The sequence below is a fragment of the Arvicola amphibius genome, chromosome 10 (assembly GCF_903992535.2).
Source record: "Arvicola amphibius chromosome 10, mArvAmp1.2, whole genome shotgun sequence".
In the NCBI taxonomy this organism is placed as follows: domain Eukaryota; kingdom Metazoa; phylum Chordata; class Mammalia; order Rodentia; family Cricetidae; genus Arvicola; species Arvicola amphibius.
Window position 1 is genome coordinate 124,967,981 of NC_052056.1, and position 19,676 is coordinate 124,987,656.

A 19,676-nucleotide genomic window follows, 5' to 3' on the forward strand; every position below is an offset into this window, starting at 1 on the left:
TGCTTCTGTGTGTTTGCAGTGCTTCCTAACAGCCGAGAGCATTTGACAGCCCTGTCTAGTTCAACATGTTTGCCCTGTGTGTTCTGTCAGCTTACAGGGAGCTTTAGTGACTGACAACAGGCAGAGCCTTAAATTTCTCTTAACCTAAGGACTGTACGCTCCTCCATGTTTGTTTCCTAAGAGTGGGCTTCTCATTTGAGAGACTGTGAAATAATGTTTATGTAATTTCCTTAACATTCGGTTGTAAAATACTGCGTGTTATGAAGAACCTCTAACAGCTTTGCACAAAACAACCTTATTGATTGCAGCAGCAGCAGCCCCGTTTCAGAACTCTCAGGCTTCCGTCGGTGCGCCTCGACACCAACCCACCTCGACCTCCAGCACAGCAACAGGCCCAGCCCATCCTTCGAAACTGCGGGCTCAGACCGCTGTCCAGGCCTCCACCCCAGGCCCACCCCTGCCCCCGCCCCAGGCCCCCTCGCTGGTGGCCGGGCAGAGTGCACCGCCCCAGCGGCTGGTGCTTACCTCGCAGGCCCAGGCCCGCTTGCCCAGTAAGTGGCCTTACTGTCCAGAGTCTGCTCTCACTGCCTTGGAGCAGTGTGTCAGGAACACGGGATGTCTGAAGAGCCTTTGCTGTCCACTGCCTCTGTCTGTCCCTCAATCCAGGCCTGGAGCGTGATGCCTGTCATGGTGGGGCCTTGCCAGAGGTCATTGTCCAGGGCCCTGCTCTGTTCTACTCTTTCTCCTCCCAATTCAACCAGCTCTGCTTTCCTCCTGTGCTACACTGGTGTTGAGGGCTAGCACCTTCATTTAGCCTTAGCCTCAGTTCTATTCCAGCAGTGCCGGGGTCCACTCTGGGGGGCAAGTGGTGAGACTACATGAACTAGCACTAGGTTTCTAGATACTGTTAGTTTTTGGTTTCTCACATATTTCCAAGTTTAAACTTGGCATAAATTCTTCCTCAACAGAGACATTTCTCAACAATTCAGTGACTAAAACAGCTAATTGTTAACTAATTTTTTCTTAACTAAGAATTTTGTACTGCCGGCAATGGGATTGGCAGATTTCCAGATCTTCTGTAGACCAGTATCCAGCCTATATGGAAATTATGCCAACTTAAAGTATTATAGATCATAAAATGTTTCTTAATACAATGTAGCAGAGTCACATTGAGGCCTTTTTGGAAAACTGGGAAGGGAGGGAAAAGCCTCAGGAAAGACTGGGAATCTCTCTGGCCAGCAGTGAGGAGTGGTTGTCCTAGGCAGTCACATGAAAGGAGAAAGCTGTGTGCGCCTCATGTTTCTGTAGGTAATGAGAGTTAGATTAGTATGGAAGGACTTACTTGTAGTGTGTGGAGTGAGTGTTTCAACTGGCTTTACCTATCTAAGAGTGCTGATGGGAGATTTACGTGTCTGTGTGTACATCTATCTCTGATTTTCATTTCCCCTTCCTTGTACACAGTTATTTTGTGTGCAAGGCATCTTCAGGTAGTTTGATAGTCTTTTACTAACTGTTTTCCTTATGGTACTTTTACTAATCCTGACATGGGTTTTCTTGGGAGAAGAGCATTTGAACTTGGATAGCACTTGTTGGGTAAAACCTTTAAGTTTCTGATCATTTGCTCTGAAATATCAAATCCCCTGAGCTCAATTGAATTAGTATAAACTTAGAGTTTTATGTCTGACTTACTTATTTAAGCTTTCCTAGACTTAGAAGCATGTGCAATTAATATTTGTTGTTTTATGTTAATGATACGATCTTACTTGCTGGACACATACTTTTTCAAATTTTGTAAGTCCTCTGAAGATTTTCCAATTTAATACAAAGAGATCTCTGATATATTTTATATTTACTGGTTTTCTCCTTTTATTATTTGTAGAGAAAAGTAAAAGTATTCCTTAATAGTTTGATGAGTTGATACTAAAAGTCCTTACCAGTTGTGATTAAGTAGATTAACCATTAAAGTCTGATATTTAACAATATTTTTTCTTTTGTCTTAAAATAACTTTTTTAAAATGATAGAAAGCAATACCTAACTAGTTTTTTGAAAACACTTGAGCATAGTATAGGCAATCATTATATATAGTAAGTGATTGCTGTATAATGGTCAATAACTTCACTCCACGTGATGTTAGTTCAGCTTTTCTTCTGTGTTTTAACAGGTGGGGAAGTAGTGAAAATAGCTCAACTGGCATCCATTGCAGGGCCACAGAGCCGTGTTGCCCAGCCAGAGACACCTGTGACACTGCAGTTTCAGGGGAACAAGTTTACCTTGTCACATAGCCAGTTGCGGCAGCTAACAGCAGGCCAACCTCTACAGTTACAAGGTAAGAGACAACCAGCTGATACTAACATTGAGAAGGACAGAGATATGCACTTGAGAACCTGTCTGGGTGGCAGGGTAACTTGTCCATTGAATTTTAGGTTCTTCATCCAGAAGTGATGGTAACAAGGCTCACATCAGGGCTTATGAAGGAATGATGAGGTAGCATTGTTGAGTCACTTTGGCAGTGCTCTAAATAAGTGATACTCATTTCTTATTGGTTTTTTTGTTTGTTTTTATCAGTACCATCTTCTCTTTGAAAAGTTTTCTCTTTTGTAAGTCAGAGTAGAAATGTTTGTTGCTTTCTAGTATGAATGTGCCAAAAGACTGGCAATTTATGTAGGGGAAATGTTCTACCTATTCATCTACCTGTCAGTTGGATTCTTACTATGTTGCCCAGACTGACCTGTGACTTCTGAGATCAAGCCATCCTCCTGCCTTAGTCTCATAGCTGAGACCTCAAGATATGTGTTAGATTCAAGTTTTAATTTTAACTCTGGGATCCAAAGCTCTCATACCTTGTGCTAAGAATCTGTAGTTACTGCTTTCAAAGAAATGGAGGTGGTGAAATTTGAGTAGTTCCTTAAAGTTAATCTTGAGTGATATGTAACAGTAGTTGCAGCTTCTCTAGCTCCATCCAGCACCAGGGGATCATGGCTGCTCACCTTCAGTTAAGATTTCACAGGCATCTGTGGCAGCACTAGTTTCCCTGTTTCCCTGCACACCAGCCCAGCAGCTTCGAAAGACTCTCCCCGAATTCTGCTGGATGACTGTCATGGCACTTCAATGCCTGTCTCCACAGGGCTTGGGACCTCAAGACTCAGGGCTACCTATGAATGTAGTTGGTGGTTTATTTGGTTTTCTTGTCACACATTTGGTAATAAGGTTTGGGCATACATAATACAAAAGTTACAGAGTCATCATGAGCACCTGGGCTCTTTCTGGTAGCTTTTCATCCTTTTGGCAATAGCTACATGGGTCTGGGAGTGTTTCTGTGACCTTCACAGCCTTAGGACAACTGTGGTTCTCATTGGGTATGTGCCTGGATATGTGCAGGGTTAGTGGTCTTTTTTGGATGTGGTATAAAATAAACTGGTTTTCTGTCTCTCTCTGGGATTTTCAAAATATTCCCTCCTTCATCAGAGTTACTGAGCTGTGGACATGTTTACTTATGTAAATGTGATGTGTGTTTGCAGTATACTGACTCATTTGTTACTGTACCATTTGGAAGTGGCTAGCGTGTTACTGTGTACACACCTGTTACTGATGCTCCTGGTGGACGTGTGATTGCAGGTAGTGTACTCCAGATCGTGTCAGCCCCTGGGCAACCCTACCTCCGAGCCCCTGGCCCTGTGGTGATGCAGACCGTGTCTCAGGCAGGCGCTGTGCATGGCGCCCTGGGAAGCAAGCCCCCAACCAGTGGCCCTAGCCCCGCGCCCTTGACCCCACAAGGTAGGGTGTTCTGAACAGGAGGAGGGCTTGGTGAGAACGTCTTCCTGGCTTTTCTTTGCAATGACTGGGAGGGGTCATGCACCTCAGGCCATGGGCCTTCTTGTATGCCAAAACCTTATTTGTGATAGTCCGGTTTCCACACGTCATGGCATCAGCTTTGCTTATTTCTTTTGCTCCCAAATGTACTAGTTGAATATGACCAAACCCCACTGTCCTATTCTAATAAAAAACTGTGGAGGTCAGAGAGTTGGTTCATCAGTTAAGAGCGTTTGTTGATTTGCAGCGGACTTGGGTTTGTTTCCTTGCACCCACATGGTGGCTCACATCTGTGACTCAGGGGATCTGTCACCCTCTTCTGACCTCTGCAGGCACCAGGCACACATGTGGAACACAATATACATGTAGGCAAAACACTGATACTTTAAAGGCATATATATAAAGGCATAATGATATATTAATATTATATATTATAATGTATCTTATAAAATATAATAATGTATATTAATAAAAATAAAAGTTTATTGTATATTATATGTTTATATTATATATACTATATATAATATATGTATGTGTATATATGTACACACACACACACACACACACAAAGGAAACTTAGGAAGCACAAAATGTTTAGTACCTTTGCCTAGAGCTCCCTGAGAGTAGAGTGCTTGGTACAGGCTTTGCACACTGCTCTAGCTGGCTGTTGCCCAAATGATGCTGGGTTCCAACTTCTGTCCTTTTTTCTGCCCGCTTCTCTAAGTCCCAACCCTTGCCTGGAAGTGCTCAGTATATTAGAACTGGTGGGTGGGTTTGATTCATGGGCAAGCAAGGAGTTATTACTCACTATTTGCTGATGACTGTAGTTTTTCACCAGTGTAGGACAAAGGAGGATATGAGGCTGGCTTGGGCAGGGACAGGTGTGTGATCTATTTCAGAACAGTCCTCACTCTTGTTCTAGACGTTGCTTTGATGCACTAGATGCTTATATCCAGCTCCTTTTATATTCTTGGGATTTCAGGAGCTAACCTTGGCCTGGCAGTCCACCTTTGTGAATGGAAAGCATATTGGCTTTCCTTTTCTTTTTCTTTTTTTTTTTTTTTCTTTTGGGGGTAGGGAGTGTAAGGTTGTTAGGGATGGTGCTCCTCAAGCATTCCAAGCAAGTGTTCTAGCATTAAACTGCACCCTCATTCCCTTCAGCTGTTTGCTTTTACATTTGTAGTTGGTGTTCCGGGTCGAGTAGCAGTGAGCGCTATGACTGTTGGAGAACCTGGGCTGGCTTCCAAACCAGCTTCTCCTGCTGCAGGGCCCACCCAGGTAAGGCTTAGATGCAGGGGCACACGGTGAGAAATGCACAGTGTTGAAGCAGGCAGCTTCAGGAACTTTTCTGTGGCAGCCAAGATTCCCGTGGGTCCTTTTCAGTTTATGAATTTCAAAGATGTACATGCTCTTTGAATTAGAGCCTTGATTTAACACTTATTCCCAATGAAAGAAATTGACCTGAGTCTCTTAATTGCAGACATCAAGGTCTTCATCCCTTTTGTCTTGTCTTTTCCTCTATATAAATGTTATCTGTCTTGGGAGGAGGAGAGAGAAAAGCTCTCTGCCTCTTTATTTTTTTCTGCTTGTAGTTCATAGAAGTAGGCCATGGATGTTGAAATGAATGTGCATAATAGTTTTCAAAGTGTTTAGTGAGATGATTTTGTCTGATTGTTTCCCAAATAACTTTTCTTTTGTCATTTTTTTTCTGATGTGATCAAGGAGGAAAAAAGCAGACTTTTGAAGGAACGCTTGGATCAGATGCATTTTGTCAATGAGCGGCGCTGTTCCCAAGCTCCAATGTATGGCAGAGACTTGCTGAGGATTTGTTCCCTGCCTGCTAGAAGGAAGAGGCCTTTGTGCTGGTCTTTAGATAGCAACCTTGGTACGGGTGCCAGAGTAGCAAACTGTTACATGTCACCCTCAAAAAGTAAAGGCGATCTGGTTGTGACATTGGATCAATGTCAAGAATCTCTTCAAGATGTTCTTGACAGGTGAGTTAGTGTATGCAGGTAAATATTTTTTATCCTTTATTTTTTGTTCTTTTACTCTGCTACACATAAGCAATTTTCTTCTTTCTTTTAATTTCGGTTCTCAGCACAGGCTGGCTTCCAATTCCGTGTAACTTGCCTAGACTTTCCTTGAACTGCTGATGCTCCTGCCTCCTCCTCTCAAGTGCTGGTATGAGTCACCACATCCTGTAGTATTTCATTCTTTGAACTTTTTTTTTAATGTTCTTATTTCTAATTGCTTTCCTCCAAGTTGTCCTTTTGAGTTTCTTGGGGGTTTGAAATGGTTTGGGGTCTCTGTCCTTGGGACAAGAGGACCTGGTTTTTGGGTTATTAGCTAGCTCTTTAGAAAACTGACCCAGAAAACTAGTCATATGCTACGTGGGGACATTGAAGAACAGAATTCATAACAAGTTAGTAGACCAGTGCTAGTGGGCTAGGTGCCACTGTCATCACACTATTCCTGCTAGGCCTTGATATTTCTGCTTCTGTTTAGACTCTTAACCCTCTATGCGAGTTTCCGTATGCACTGGCCCTCCTCTCCAGGCTCAACTTCTGGCTCATTTTCTTTGTCTGACTGAACTATGTTGTTAATCCCTGTAAAAAGGAAGGGCATGATTACCCAGGGCCTGAGCTCAGTGTTCAGAGCTTGCCTTTCAGGTCTCAGATCAATGAATTAGTGAAGAAAAGGGCAGGGAACCCTTCCTATACTGAGCCACCTATGTCAGGGCTTCCCAGGTTGTGTGCTAGATTTGCAGCCATTTGTTCTCATGCTGTTGTTTATCTTTGAAATGCTGATTGTCTTTATACATCACAGAGGACTACTTCAGTGGAAATGTACTTGGGAGCAAACCACCAAGACCCAGGTTCAGGGACTGGAGAGACAATTTAAGAAGTTAAGAGCCCATATTACTTCTATAAAGGACTCAGTTTGATTCCTAGCCCCCATGTTAAGGAGTTCACAAGTGCTTCAAGTTCCAGGAGATCTGATGTCTTCTGGTCTCTAAAGGCACTGCATGCATATGTAAAAACCCATACATAGACACACATGTGTAAACATAACTAAAAAATAAAAGTAACTGGGCATGATAGTGCACACCTTTAATTCCAGCACTTGAGAAACAGAGGCAGGCAAATGAATTGTGAGCTCTAGGCCAGCCAGAGTTATTTACCTCATCTAAATAAAATAAAAAATATTAAAAGTAAGTAAATAAATAAAATTTAAAACTGAGTTTCAGTTAATGCCCAGGGGAAGGTTTTCTGGTGTAGCTGACTGGAGTTTAGCAGGTAGTGTCAAGTTGGCCATGGCACTGCTGTTCTGCCTGTCTGCAGCGTGTTCTGAGTCTGGTCCCTCTCAGTTACATGTACCTGCAGCATTTAGAAGGTTTGCATCCAGAGACAATTTACTTTTGTCCCAAGAGATCCAGCAAGAATATCTGAGCCAATGGCTATGGTCTAGAGAATGCTCTGTGCTAATCATTTAGATCTGTCCTGATGGAAGTTTCTTGGAATGGTGTCCTTTAAATGTGAAAGATTATGCTACCTTGTAGTGATAGAATCAGGAGCTTAGACTTCTTTTGTCTGGCAATACACACTGTCAGAGGGTTCTGTCCCTGGCTAGAAGCCTCACTGCTGCTGCCAGAGGCTGCAAGGTTAGCACTTAATAACCACACATGATTTCTGCTCCTTAGGGTGGCCTGTGTGATTCCTCCAGTAGTGGCTACGCCACCCTCCCTTTGGGTGGCGAGGCCACCCTCACTGTATAGCAGCAGGTTGCGAGCTCTGAGGCAGTGCCTGAGAGAACATACCCGCCCCTACCATCGGCAGCTGCAGCAGCTGACAGCACTGCGCTCATTGCAGTTCCCGGAGCTGAGGCTGGTACAATTCGACTCAGGTATGACAGACCCTGTTGTCATGGATTATGAAGTGACATACATTTGTTCTGGATTATAAGACTCCCTCCCTTCCTTCCTTCCTTCCTTCCTTCCTTCCTTCCTTCCTTCCTTCCTTCCTTCCTTCCTTCCTTCCTTTTTTTAGGAAAGTTAGAAGCTTTAGCAATCCTGCTACAGAAACTGAAATCTGAAGGACGTCGAGTATTAATTTTATCTCAGATGGTTCTTATGCTGGACATTTTAGAGATGTTCTTGAACTTCCATTATCTCACCTATGTACGGATTGATGAAAATGCCAACAGTGAACAACGGCAGGTAAATAATCTTCCTGTCATAGTGATTGCATGGTGTGACCCTGAATCATGGGATTCAAGTCTTACTTCCTACAGCTGTGAGATCAGTGTCCCATACCCCTTCTAGCATTTAGAGCATAACTGACTTTTTCTGATGTTTTGTTCCCCCTCCCGCCAAACAAGCGTGTCTCAGAACACATAAATAGGGGTAATCTGTAGTCACATTGGGTTAGTACTGACATACTTTTAAGAGGTGGCTATATATTTCTTTGGACTAACTTCCAAAGAAATACGAATTGAAAAGTATATCCATGTTTTACTTGCCATATTTGCTCATTTTTAACATTTCTTAATAGACAGTGCTGGTAGGAGCCTCTTTAGCATAACTTTAGAAAGCAGCATGATTGCCAGCCTCAGAGAGGGATAGACACTTGATCTAGTGGTCCCTATCCAAGATTTCCACACATCAGCAAGAATGCCTCACTGCATGATTGGCACATAAAATTGTTCACTGTAGAATTGCACATGATAGGCTGTGATCAGTAACAGAGTGACTGCTCAGCATTTAGCCAAAGAGAGTACACAAAGAAGGTCTGTGCCTTGGCAGTGAAACACAAATTGTCTTCACAGCTCCATGTGACAAACTAGAACCAGAAGTCTCTCAATACAAGCCTGAGTACAAGGGGTCCTGAGTGCAAAAAAGATAGGGTGCTGCACAAGGCTCGAGTTATCCTCTTTTTGTTCCATAGCAAATATGAGATTCCTACACAGCTTAGATGCAAATAGAAAAGAGCCTATTTTATCAGTAATAGTATAGAAAATTGGGTTGTTATTTGAATGAAGATGATTGGTCAACTTTTAGTTCTGTTTTGGCATGGAAATACTTTAAGAAGAAAAATACCCACGTTTTCATTACGTACAATTCATTGTCCCAAGTGATTAGAGAGATCTTGTTGTACTTCCTCAGTCTTACTCCAGGGGCTTCTTGCCTGTAGAGTGCCCTGGCATTGCCTGAGGATAGAGGAGAAAGCACAGCTCCCTCCCTAGCAAGACTCTGCTTTCTTGTGGGGCCTACAGATTGGGCTGACAGAAAGTACCAGATAGGGCATGACATCTTATGTATATGACACCTGTATTGTCTAAATATCACACATAGATGCTTATGGACAGAAGGAACTGCATGCATCCAGGGTAAGATGTTATCCATGGGACAAATGAGACTGTTAAAACAGATCATCCAAAGTATCAATGGTCTCCCAGTGTTCTCCAGAAATGTTCATTTGAGTACTTTGTTTCCTCTCAGGAGCTGATGAGGAGTTTCAACAGAGACAGGCGGATTTTCTGTGCCCTGCTCTCTACCCATAGCCGTGCCACTGGCATAAATCTTGTGGAGGCTGACACCGTGGTGTTTTATGACAATGACCTAAATCCAGTTATGGATGCCAAGGCACAGGAGTGGTGTGATAGAATTGGAAGGTGCAAGGACATCCATATATACAGGTGATGACAATCCTGACCAACTCATAGAAGTGCACATAATGAACTTTGTAGAAGGTCTGGGTGTAGGAATTGAGTAGAGCCAGATGTAATAAATATGCTGCAGTTGAATTTTACAAATTCCTACATAACTGCAAAGTTTACTTTCCTTTTAGACATGTTTTAGTGCTGCTGGTTTGTCTGGTCTCTGTATTTGACATTTACTTGAATTTGTAATCAGTTGTGTGGCTTAGGCCTGGTTATTGGCTTACTGGTGTTCATTGAGCACATGTTGCATCTTTTTTAGAATAACTGGAGAGCACAGTTTATATTTGTGTTGTTCTAAGAATTATAAAATACAAAGTATCTATTGAAAGACTTGAGATATGTCTCATTGTCAAGCATTTAAATTGTAACTGGCCATTTACAAGTAATTGGGAAGACCGAAGGGCCCATGGCCTACTTTTAAATTTCTGGTTGTTATTTGGTATTCTAGTGTGTGAGTGTGCTGGACCATTTACTTAGTTGGTCTGAGTGAGAGAATGGTGCTGGGTCACTGTTTTCTGCTTAGGAACACAGCATAGTCTACACAGGCAAAAGGAATGGGCTCTAGGTTGAGTATTGGAGAAAAATATAATAAGGACTGGAGAGATGGCTCAGAGGTTAAGAGCACTGGCCACCCTTCTACAGGTCGTGAGTTCAATTCCCAGCAGTTACATGATGGCTCACAACAATCTGTAATGAGATCTGGCGCCCTCTTCTGGCCTGCAGGAATATATGCAGGCAGAACACTATGTACATAATAGATAAATAAATCTTAAAGTAAAAAAAGAAAGAAAACTATAATAAACAGGTAAATGATAGATTGAAGGAAATGGCCAGGTCAGTTTTATTTAAAAGTGGGACTAGAGAGGGCCTAAGAGTATGAATACTCAATTCCAAGAGTCACAGACTGAAAAAGATGCAGTTCACTGTGGGGCAGCATGATACTGTGGTTCAGTATGAAATGTCTCTCCAGGCCTACAGACAGGCAGCATATCAAAGAGAAGCTGATTCTAATAATGAAAGCTGCCATGTTCATGGGGCACAGGGAGGGCCTCAGCTCTTCTAAAGCAGCATGAGAAGACTTGTTGAAATTAAAATGCTGTGTCCTTTATCCTGACTGCCCCATAGCGTAAGGTTGTTCATTGCAGCAAGAATGGGGAATACTCATTAGGGTGTAGCCATACACCCGTTGCAGTCAAAAGGAAAGCATATTCATAGGAACCTTCTTCATGCTTCTTAGCAAAGGTTGTTACACTTAGCAAAGTGTAGGTTAGCATGTCACAACAGACAGGATTTACTTAATGCTGCACACATCAAAGGCCTGTCAAGGTACACCCAGGCTAAAGGCATTTTGTTAAAATAGCCTTTGCATTGGCTGCCTAGAGGAAGGGGTTGGAAAGACAAATAATGATAAAAACATGTATTGCACAAATTCCTTCCCATCTACCTCCTTATAGGGAAGGTCCTGAAGGCAAGCCAAAGTTTGATACCACTAAAGCTTAACTTGAGAAACATTGCAGTTAGTTTATTGGACTTACTTACAGAGCTTGTGTGGTTTCTTAAATGAATGTGGGTAACCTCAAGGCAGCAGCTGCACCCTAGAATAAATGGCAACTTCTATATAGCTGCATAGATAGAATCCCATCTTCCCTGGGCCTATACTCTAGCCCCTCCACATGCAGTTAGTGCAGAATCACATACAAAGATAAGAGTACCGTGACCCTCCCCCAGTCCATCTTTCTGAGAGAACATCAGCAATCAATAGGTCCACTCACAGTGTTTTCTTGCAAGCAGGCACAGCTGATATGATGAAGATGGCAGCTTATTTTGTTTTGAGGACCACATTGTACAATATATCTATTAAAAAGTCACCTACAAGGCTCATGTGATAGCTCAACTGACCAAAGTATTTGCCACCAGGCCTGATGACCTGAACTCAATCTCCAGGACCTACAGGGTAGAAGGAGAGTTGTCACTATTACTGACAATAGTGATAACAGTTGTGATAACAAGTTGTTCTCTGACTTCCAAACATGAATTGTGGCACATACATGCCTGTGTGCTTGTGTTCTCTCTCTCTCTCTCTCTCTCTCTCTCTCTCTCTCTCTCTCTCTCTCTCTCTCTCTCTCTCTCTCTCCCCTCCCCCTCTCTCATTTTTTTAAAAAATGTTTCTCATACCAGACATGGTGGCACACACTAACAATCTCAGCATTCAGGAGGCTTAGACAGGAAGATCATGAGTTTGAAGCTAGCCTGGGCCACACAGTGATACCTTATCACAAAACCCAACTAACCTCGTGTATGTGCTATTTTACATGTGTTACGGTGGTGCCATCTTGTTTTGTGCATGAAGAGTGTTGGTGTGTTTATAAACCAAAGGTAGGCAGAAATAGAATTGTTTTGGTGGTAATCTCATGGATTAGAATCTGGCTGCTTTCCTTTTCCTCATGCTCATACATAATCAGACTATGCATACTGAACCTGCTTTGATGAAACAGCAGTGCTTCTTGATAGGTGACTTTTTAAAAAAAAAAATATTTTTTTTTTTTATGTGCACTGGTGTTTTGCCATGGGTGTCGGAGCCCCTGAAACTGGAATTACAGACAGGTGTGAGTTGCCATATGGATGCTGGAAATTGAACCCAGATCCTCTGGAAGAGCAGTCAGTGCTTTTAATTGTTGAGCCATCTCTCCAGGCCTCAATTGCTCACTTTTTCCTATGCCCCCTATTTAGAGGTTTTTTTTTTTTTTTTTTTTTTTTTCCCTCTTGGAAAATTCTCATTTGTTCTTTTTATCCCTGTAGAAATTTTTGTTAAAGTAGTTTAAGCCGGGCGGTGGTGGCGCACGCCTTTAATCCCAGCACTCGGGAGGCAGAGGCAGGCGGATCTCTGAGTTCGAGGCCAGCCTGGTCTACAAGAGCTAGTTCCAGGACAGGTTCTAGAAACTACAGGGAAACCCTGTCTCGAAAAACCAAAAAAAAAAAAAAAAAAAAGTAGTTTAAGATTTCTTAACTTTTAGCATTTAGTATCCTAAAAGCACGCAAGCAGAATTGGAGAGATGGCTGCTTTTCAGAGGCCCCAGCACCCACATAGCAGCTCACCAACTGTCTATAACTCCAGTCTCAGTGAATCCAGTGCTACAGTGCCACTCTCTGGCCTTCATGGGCACCAGGCATGCAAATGATGTACAGGCAAAATGCTCACATATAAAAAAATGCTTTAAAACTATGTTTTAAAACAAAGCAGTGAACTAGAAAATAATAGACTGAACCAAAAAAGAAAAAAGGAAGAAAGACAGACAAAAAGAAAGAAAAGAAGGCTAGCAAGCAAGCCTGGTGGTAGTGGTGGTGTACGCCTTTAATCCCAGAGGGAGTGGCAGGCAGATGTCTGTGAGTTCAAGGCCAGCCTGGTTTACTGAGTGAGTTCATGGACAGGCTCCAAAGCTACAGAGAAGCCCTGTCTCGAAGAACGAGAGAGAGAGAGAGAGAGAGAGAGAGAGAGAGAGAGAGAGAGAGAGAGAGAGAGAGAGAGAGAGAGAGAGAGAGAGAGAGAGAGAGAGAGAGAAGAGAGAGAGAATAGACTGGATGATGGGTCCTGCTCTGCTTGGGGTACTACCCTGAGACTATTCTATTGTTTGTTAAGTGGGGACAACCCCCACAGCACTCTGTTGACCTAGCAATTTGTAGGAGACAGATGGATACTGTTCATACTCAAGAGAGAATGGGACATCTCTTACTGGGCAAGTCAGAATCATTCTGCTTGTGTCAGAGGATAGACAGTGGGGATGAGTGCAGGACTCAGTGAGACATATATAGGTTGAATATGGTGGGAGAAACATTGGCAAGTAGAGGGATGCACCACAGACTCCAGAGCTCACTGGAGTTGAAATTGGAGAGAGTTTGACGGACACTGACTTAATAGTTGTTGATTAGCATGTGAGATATCTCTTGCTTCTCTGGTTACCACCTGGATGCCTGTACCTGGTATTGACGTGTTTCTAGGTGACTTAACTATTGTTTCATCTGTACATGTATACATACGTATTTTTTTCCTCTTTTCCTTTGTAGGCTTGTCAGTGGCAATTCTATTGAAGAGAAATTGTTGAAAAATGGAACTAAAGATTTGATCCGTGAAGTGGCTGCTCAGGGAAATGACTACTCCATGGCATTCTTAACTCAGGTAGCTTTCATTTGTTAGGAACCCTCAATAACTAACTGGTCATGGTAGTGCAGCACTGTAGTTCAACACTTAGGAGGCTGAGGCAGGAGGCTGAGACTTTGAAAATCAGCCTCGCCTACGTAGGGGAACCCTGTCCCACCTCCCTACTTCACTCAGTGAGGAATGCCACAGTGAACAGAATTGTTTTATTTTGATTTCAGTTCACTAATGAGGAATGATTCTCTGGTGGGTTTTATGCTGCCCAAGGCTCAGGTCACCTAGGTTCAGGAGTGGGTCTGTCCTAGAAATGACTGTGCTCATTGCTTGTGTTCAGCGAACTATCCAGGAGCTGTTTGAAGTTTACTCGCCCATGGATGATGCTGGTTTTCCTGTGAAAGCTGAAGAATTTGTGGTGCTTTCTCAGGAACCGTCTGTCAGTGAAACCATTGCACCCAAGATTGCAAGACCTTTCATAGAGGTGAGGAGATAGATGTTCATCCATAAGACTTGTTTAACAATGAATGGTCTGTTTGAGTCTTGACTGTGTGCTTTCACAATATGGTCATATGGTTTCACTTACCTATCTTCTGAGTTCTCAGTCCTTACTCTTACTTGATTCTCCCCACCCTTGATCCTGCAGCCTTTCTGCTTTCCTTCCTCCTCTGTCTCAACTGTAAAGAAATATCAAGGGAGTAGAGGAGAAGATGCCAGCCACTGTCTTCTTTCTTTCCATCAGGACTTTCTGAGCCATATTTGATTTTTTGTGTTGAGCTGTTTTATTTCTTACTCCCCTGACTCAAAGAACTACCAGTCCCATGTCGCCACCAAACACTAGAAATCGTGCTCACCTGTGTTGAATTTACTGTCCCTTTAAAATGAGCAGTTGATTGTGAAGATTTAGATGAGGCCCTAGAATATGTCTCTTTAGCATTTCTCATGTTGGTGCCTTTTTAGGGTGCAGTGTTTTAATTTATATGAGGGATATTACTGTTGCAATGCAGGCACTGGAAGATTTGGAGTTGCATGCATGGGTCCTGTGCAGTGGCCATCTGTATAGGAACATAGCAGATACCTGTCAGGGATACTTAAATGTCCTCCCTCCTGGCTTGACCAAGGCTCTCTTTACTCCAAGACTAGGCCCCTGGATTGCTAAATACCTCTTCTTTACCACAGCTTCAAGTGAAGGGATGGGGTTCCTTCCTCTTTAGGCCCTGCTCTCCATGCCCTTTTTGACTATCCTCCCCAAGGAAGCTGTCACATGTCTATTTTGCTGTTGGGCTAGGGTGGTGACCACTGTCTTGTTACTTGCTTTTCTGCAAAGGCCATGAATGATGGTGTGTGGCAGTGCCCTGGTCTGCTATTGGCCTGTGCGTCATGCTCTCATAGCTTGTCTTTACCAACAGTGATGATCAGCTACTTTCTGGTCCTAAAAGTGAACTACTGAGAAAACCCCTCTTTCTTCCTTGAGCCACTCTCTTCCAGAAGAGACTATTCTTTTGATGTCTTACTGCATTTGCCTATCTTGAGCTGGATATGAATGGAATTCTGCTCTTTTCATGTGGCCTTAATGTATCTGGCTCTATTCTGGAGAACGATATTTATGAATTCACTACATTGTTCATCTGATCTGTTTTGAAGTATACTTTTGCAGTGTCTCATATAAGCAAGTATATGCATTCCTACTGAATGTAAGGCCTTGAATGGGGTCTCTGGCCAGCATATCCTGAATATATGACTAGTGGATAGAGCTCAGTAGTGTCTGAGTGCTGCAGCTACTGAGCACTGCCTGGCCTTGCTCTTAAACTGATGGTCTCATGGGGTAGCTTTATTTTGTATTTTGCTGTTGAGTAGTGACTCTGAACACCTTCTCATGAGTTTGCTGCCCATGAAGGTCTTTTCCTTTGCCCTAGTGCTGGGGATGAAACCCGAGGCATCATGTAAACCTGTACCACTGAACCTCACCCCAGCCCCTGGATAATTTTCTTTTAATTGCCTGATCAAGTTTTTTGGATCCTGGAGGTGTGTGTGCATGCGTGCACGTGCTCATGAGCATGCAGGTGACTGCAGAGACCAGAAAAGGGAATCAGTTCCCTTGCACTGGGATCTGAACTCGGGTCCTCTGAAAGAGCAACAAGTGCTCTTTAACCATCTCTTCAGCCATATTTTCTAACGTTAGTGTGTGTGTGTGTGTATGTGTGTAGGGGAGTGTGGGTGTTACAACTCTGGAGCTGCAAAGATATCCTGACTTATCAGGAAGCCAGGCTATACTTAGAGCCGCAATAGAACAGCTCTGGAGGGGTAGAGCTGCAATAGGACTACTCAGCTCTGGAGGAAAGATGTCCTGACTTCTCAGGAAGCCAGTCTACCTAGAGCTGTAACAGGACAGCTTTGAAGGCTGGAGCTGCAATAGGAAAGCTCAGCCCTGGAGGAAAGGTGTCCTGCTTTATCAGGAAGCCAGGCTACCTGAAGCTGGGGTGTGGTGGGGGATGGTCTCCCCACAGGATATAGCAATTCTACTCTATTCCTGGAGAGTGGCTACAGCTGAGCTCTTCTCTGTTCTGGTAAGGGAATGACCTAGCAGAGCTATCTTCTTCTCTGGGCAAGATGTTACTTTTACTTTTTTTTGCTAACACTCTGCTAAAGGGGAAGCCACTGCAGAAATGTAGCAATCTCCTCCCGCTCCAGTGAAATGTTGCTTCTTTTTCTGCTCAGCCCCACCATGCGCCACCCCACCCCCCACCCCAGGGAACATCTTGGCAAGGCTCTTCTATTCTGTGTCCCAGACAGGTTCTTCTATTCTGTGCTGGGGAATGAAGATTGTCACCCCCAAGACTTTTTTAAGAAAGAGATTTATTTGAGAAGGAGCAACTCAGGAGAGTGGCTGCCTCTGCGGGGGTGGGGGGGGGTGGGGGGGTGGGGGGATGGTTAAAAGGCAGCCTCTAACTGAACTGGCAGAGAGGTTTATGTAATGGTCTGCTCTATCCCTTTAAGATACAAGCCACACACCCCACCCCCATCTGTCTGTCTCTCTAGTGGGACTTGCCTCGCTGTCCCTGCCTGGGACTGGCTGCTCTCAGGACTGCAGCCTGCTGCCTCCCCCCCCCTCCCCAGGGGGGGGGGTATGTGCAGCTTGGTCTCATGGCCCACTGCCTGCTGCAGCCACTCAGGGATTAGCTCTGGGGATCAGAATTTTACTTAATCCATTACAGTTTATATAGGGCTTCTTAGGGACTGAGTTTTCCCAGGGAAAAGAGGGATTGGTTAGTTTTCCCTTCTCAGATATTGGTTAGTTTAGTTGGTCAGGGGCAGAGATGACTGCTCTCAGGGTCAAATTGTGTTTCTTTCACTGGTCCTTTTTAGCCTTTTGTCTCTAATTTTAGGACCAAGGCATATTTCTTTCACTAACTCTGATTCTAGGGACAACATATGTTTCTTTGCACTGGTTTCAGAGTCTGGGCATGTTTCTTTGGTTCTGGGTTCAGGGCTAAGAGTGTCTTTCCCTGGCTCAGGTCTCAGATCCAGGGTGTATTTCTTTCATTGGCTCTGAGCTCAGAGTCAAGGTGCTCAGGGATTGGTTGGTTTCTTGCTCCAGTTGATTCTTTTACTTATAGTGGGGATGGGGACGTTGGTGTCGGTCAGAGAGGAGCTTGCAGGAGTCAGTTTCCTCCTGCCACCATGTGGGTTCTGGGGATTGAACTCAGGTCACAAACCTTTACCTGTTGAGCCGTCTTACTGTCTCTCCTTTGTTGAAGGTTGTTTTGGTTTTCTCTTTTTTTCTACTTTTCTTCTGTGTACTTTATATCTTACCGACTCAGGGCATCCATACCATTGTTCTCTATCTTGCTAAACAGAGATTCTTTGTAGACAGAAGTTTCTGTCCCACGCAGACCCACAGCCGTTCAGTCCCAAGTAAATACTCAGAGACCTATATTAATTATAAACTATTCGGCCTTTTGTTCAGGCTTAATACTCACTAACTCTTACAACTTAAACTAACCCATAATTCTTATCTGTGTCCTGTTTTCCCTGTGTCCCTATGGTTAGTACCATATCCTAGGTGTGAGATAAAACCACATGGTCCCTTCTCATTCTTAGAGTCTGTAATTACTGGTGGCCTCATTTTCCATGTTTCTTTTGGCATGTTACCATCTGTAACCCATGACAGTGTTTTGTTTTTCCGTGAAGCTTTCCCACCTATCTTGATAGTAATTTTAGAAGTTTTAGATCCATCTATATCTTTTTACCTTTTATTGGTAAGGCATTCTCATCTTGCTTCCTCTGCGCCTGGCTGGTGACTGACTCTCTGCCTTTCCTCTTCCCAGAATTCTCCTAGTCTGATCATTCTGCCTATACTTCCTGCCTGGCTACTGGCCAGTCAGCATTTATTAAACCAATATGAATGTGAATCTTCACAGTGTACAAGGTCATTATCCCACAGCAGTTCCTACATCTGTCGTCATCATCAGGGCTTTCTGTAACCAGCTTCAAAGATTCTCCAGGTCACCATGGTGCTTTCCTTTATTGTCTTCTGGAAATGGTTTTTGTGGGTCTAGTGCAGTATGATCATCTTTTAAACTGCAGGTTTTGCCAAATACTCTGAGAACTGGTTGCATGGTTTATGATTTTTTTTAAACCATAGTTATATTGTCTCACGTGTGAGCACCTCTTTTTACATTCCCAGCCATGATGTGCTTCCAGTACTTAGGAGGTGAACAGTGGCAGCTTTTTAATGTTTTTCGAGACAAGAGTTTCTCTACGTTGCTCTGGTTGTCCTGGAACTCACTATGTAAACCAAGCTGGCCTTGAACTCAGAGATCCACCTGCCTCTGCCTCCCAGATGATGGAATTAGAGGCATTGGTGGCAGCTTTTTAATATACATGCCTCTTATTCTAATAAAGTTAGCTGTCCTGTATGTTCTGAGCACCTTTGCTACAGTTTTTTTTTTATTTTTTTATGGACTTTCTTTTATGTTTGGACTCTAAATAGGTCTCTGTCCTGTTTTCGCTGTGTCCCTATGGTTAGTACCATATCCTAGGTGTGAGATAAAACCACATGGTCCCTTCTCATTCTTAGAGTCTGTAATTACTGGTGGCCTCATTTTCCATGTTTCTTTTGGCATGTTACCATCTGTAACCCATGACAGTGTTTTGTTTTTCCGTGAAGCTTTCCCACCTATCTTGATAGTAATTTTAGAAGTTTTAGATCCATCTATATCTCTTATCACTGGAATGTCTGAGCATGTATATGAAAATAGTAAAAGAAGGGAAGTCCCTCTGGAGGCTTACTGGTTGCTTACAGTACAGGTAGCTACTTTAACATTACAAACTCCTTTGTTTGCCAAGTCCACCACCAAGTCTCAGTGCACACTCCCTTTAGGCTCTCAAGAGTATTGAGTATCTGGAGGAAGACACCCAGAGGTCCACAGAGGAAGCCGTGCCTGGATCCAGCACTGTAGTTGTGTCCTCAGACTCAGACGGCTCTAGATATGATGAGGAGCCATCCCAGCTGGAGGAGCTGGCTGATTTTATGGAACAGGTTTGGGGATTTTTTTTTTTTTAAGCTAAGAATTTCAGCATTTGAACCCTTTTGTAAAATATGTTTTGTTTGCTTTGACTAAGAACAGTTACTTTTTAAATTAAATGTCTGTGAGAGGATTTTATGAGGAATATTATTGATCTTTATTAAATTGCTATTAACTCTGTTTTAAAAAATGTATCTTTGAAATAGCTTACACCAATTGAAAAATATGCATTGAATTACTTGGAATTGTTCCATATGACCATTGAACAAGAAAAAGAGAGAAGCAATGAGGTAAGAGAATCAAGTTTTGGTCAGTTTAACATATTAAAAGTAAAAATTCTCAGTGCTGAATTTGATTTGCGGTGACTATGACTCCACTCCATGAAATTTAAGGGATGAAGCCAAATCCTTGCAGTGCATGCCTTACTGAGACTGAGATCTTCCAAGCCCTGTTCAGGCAGCTGGAACACTTG

The 19,676-nt window shown here is 43.2% G+C and overlaps 1 protein-coding gene and 1 non-coding gene across 13 annotated transcripts in view; both read left to right on the top strand.

Moving 5' to 3' along the window:
- The window catches only part of Ep400 (E1A binding protein p400), a 94,099-nt gene that overhangs the window by 55,453 nt on the left and 18,970 nt on the right, over nt 1-19,676 (top strand). For 9 of the 12 annotated variants that reach the window (XM_038345781.1, XM_038345780.1, XM_038345783.1 and 6 more), the window contains 12 exons: nt 309-551; nt 2,163-2,327; nt 3,617-3,775; nt 4,995-5,089; nt 5,534-5,805; nt 7,512-7,714; nt 7,858-8,027; nt 9,309-9,505; nt 13,592-13,703; nt 14,017-14,160; nt 19,060-19,218; nt 19,411-19,494. In XM_038345781.1, the coding sequence (XP_038201709.1) occupies nt 309-551; nt 2,163-2,327; nt 3,617-3,775; nt 4,995-5,089; nt 5,534-5,805; nt 7,512-7,714; nt 7,858-8,027; nt 9,309-9,505; nt 13,592-13,703; nt 14,017-14,160; nt 19,060-19,218; nt 19,411-19,494 (2,003 nt within the window). The remainder of the gene's footprint in view (nt 1-308; nt 552-2,162; nt 2,328-3,616; nt 3,776-4,994; nt 5,090-5,533; nt 5,806-7,511; nt 7,715-7,857; nt 8,028-9,308; nt 9,506-13,591; nt 13,704-14,016; nt 14,161-19,059; nt 19,219-19,410; nt 19,495-19,676) is intronic. The other 3 variants (XM_038345789.1, XM_038345790.1, XM_038345791.1) reach the window with 1 other exon arrangement.
- On the top strand, nt 8,964-9,096 carry LOC119825831. The gene has a single exon (XR_005287297.1). It is a non-coding gene; the product is annotated as a small nucleolar RNA SNORA49 (small nucleolar RNA).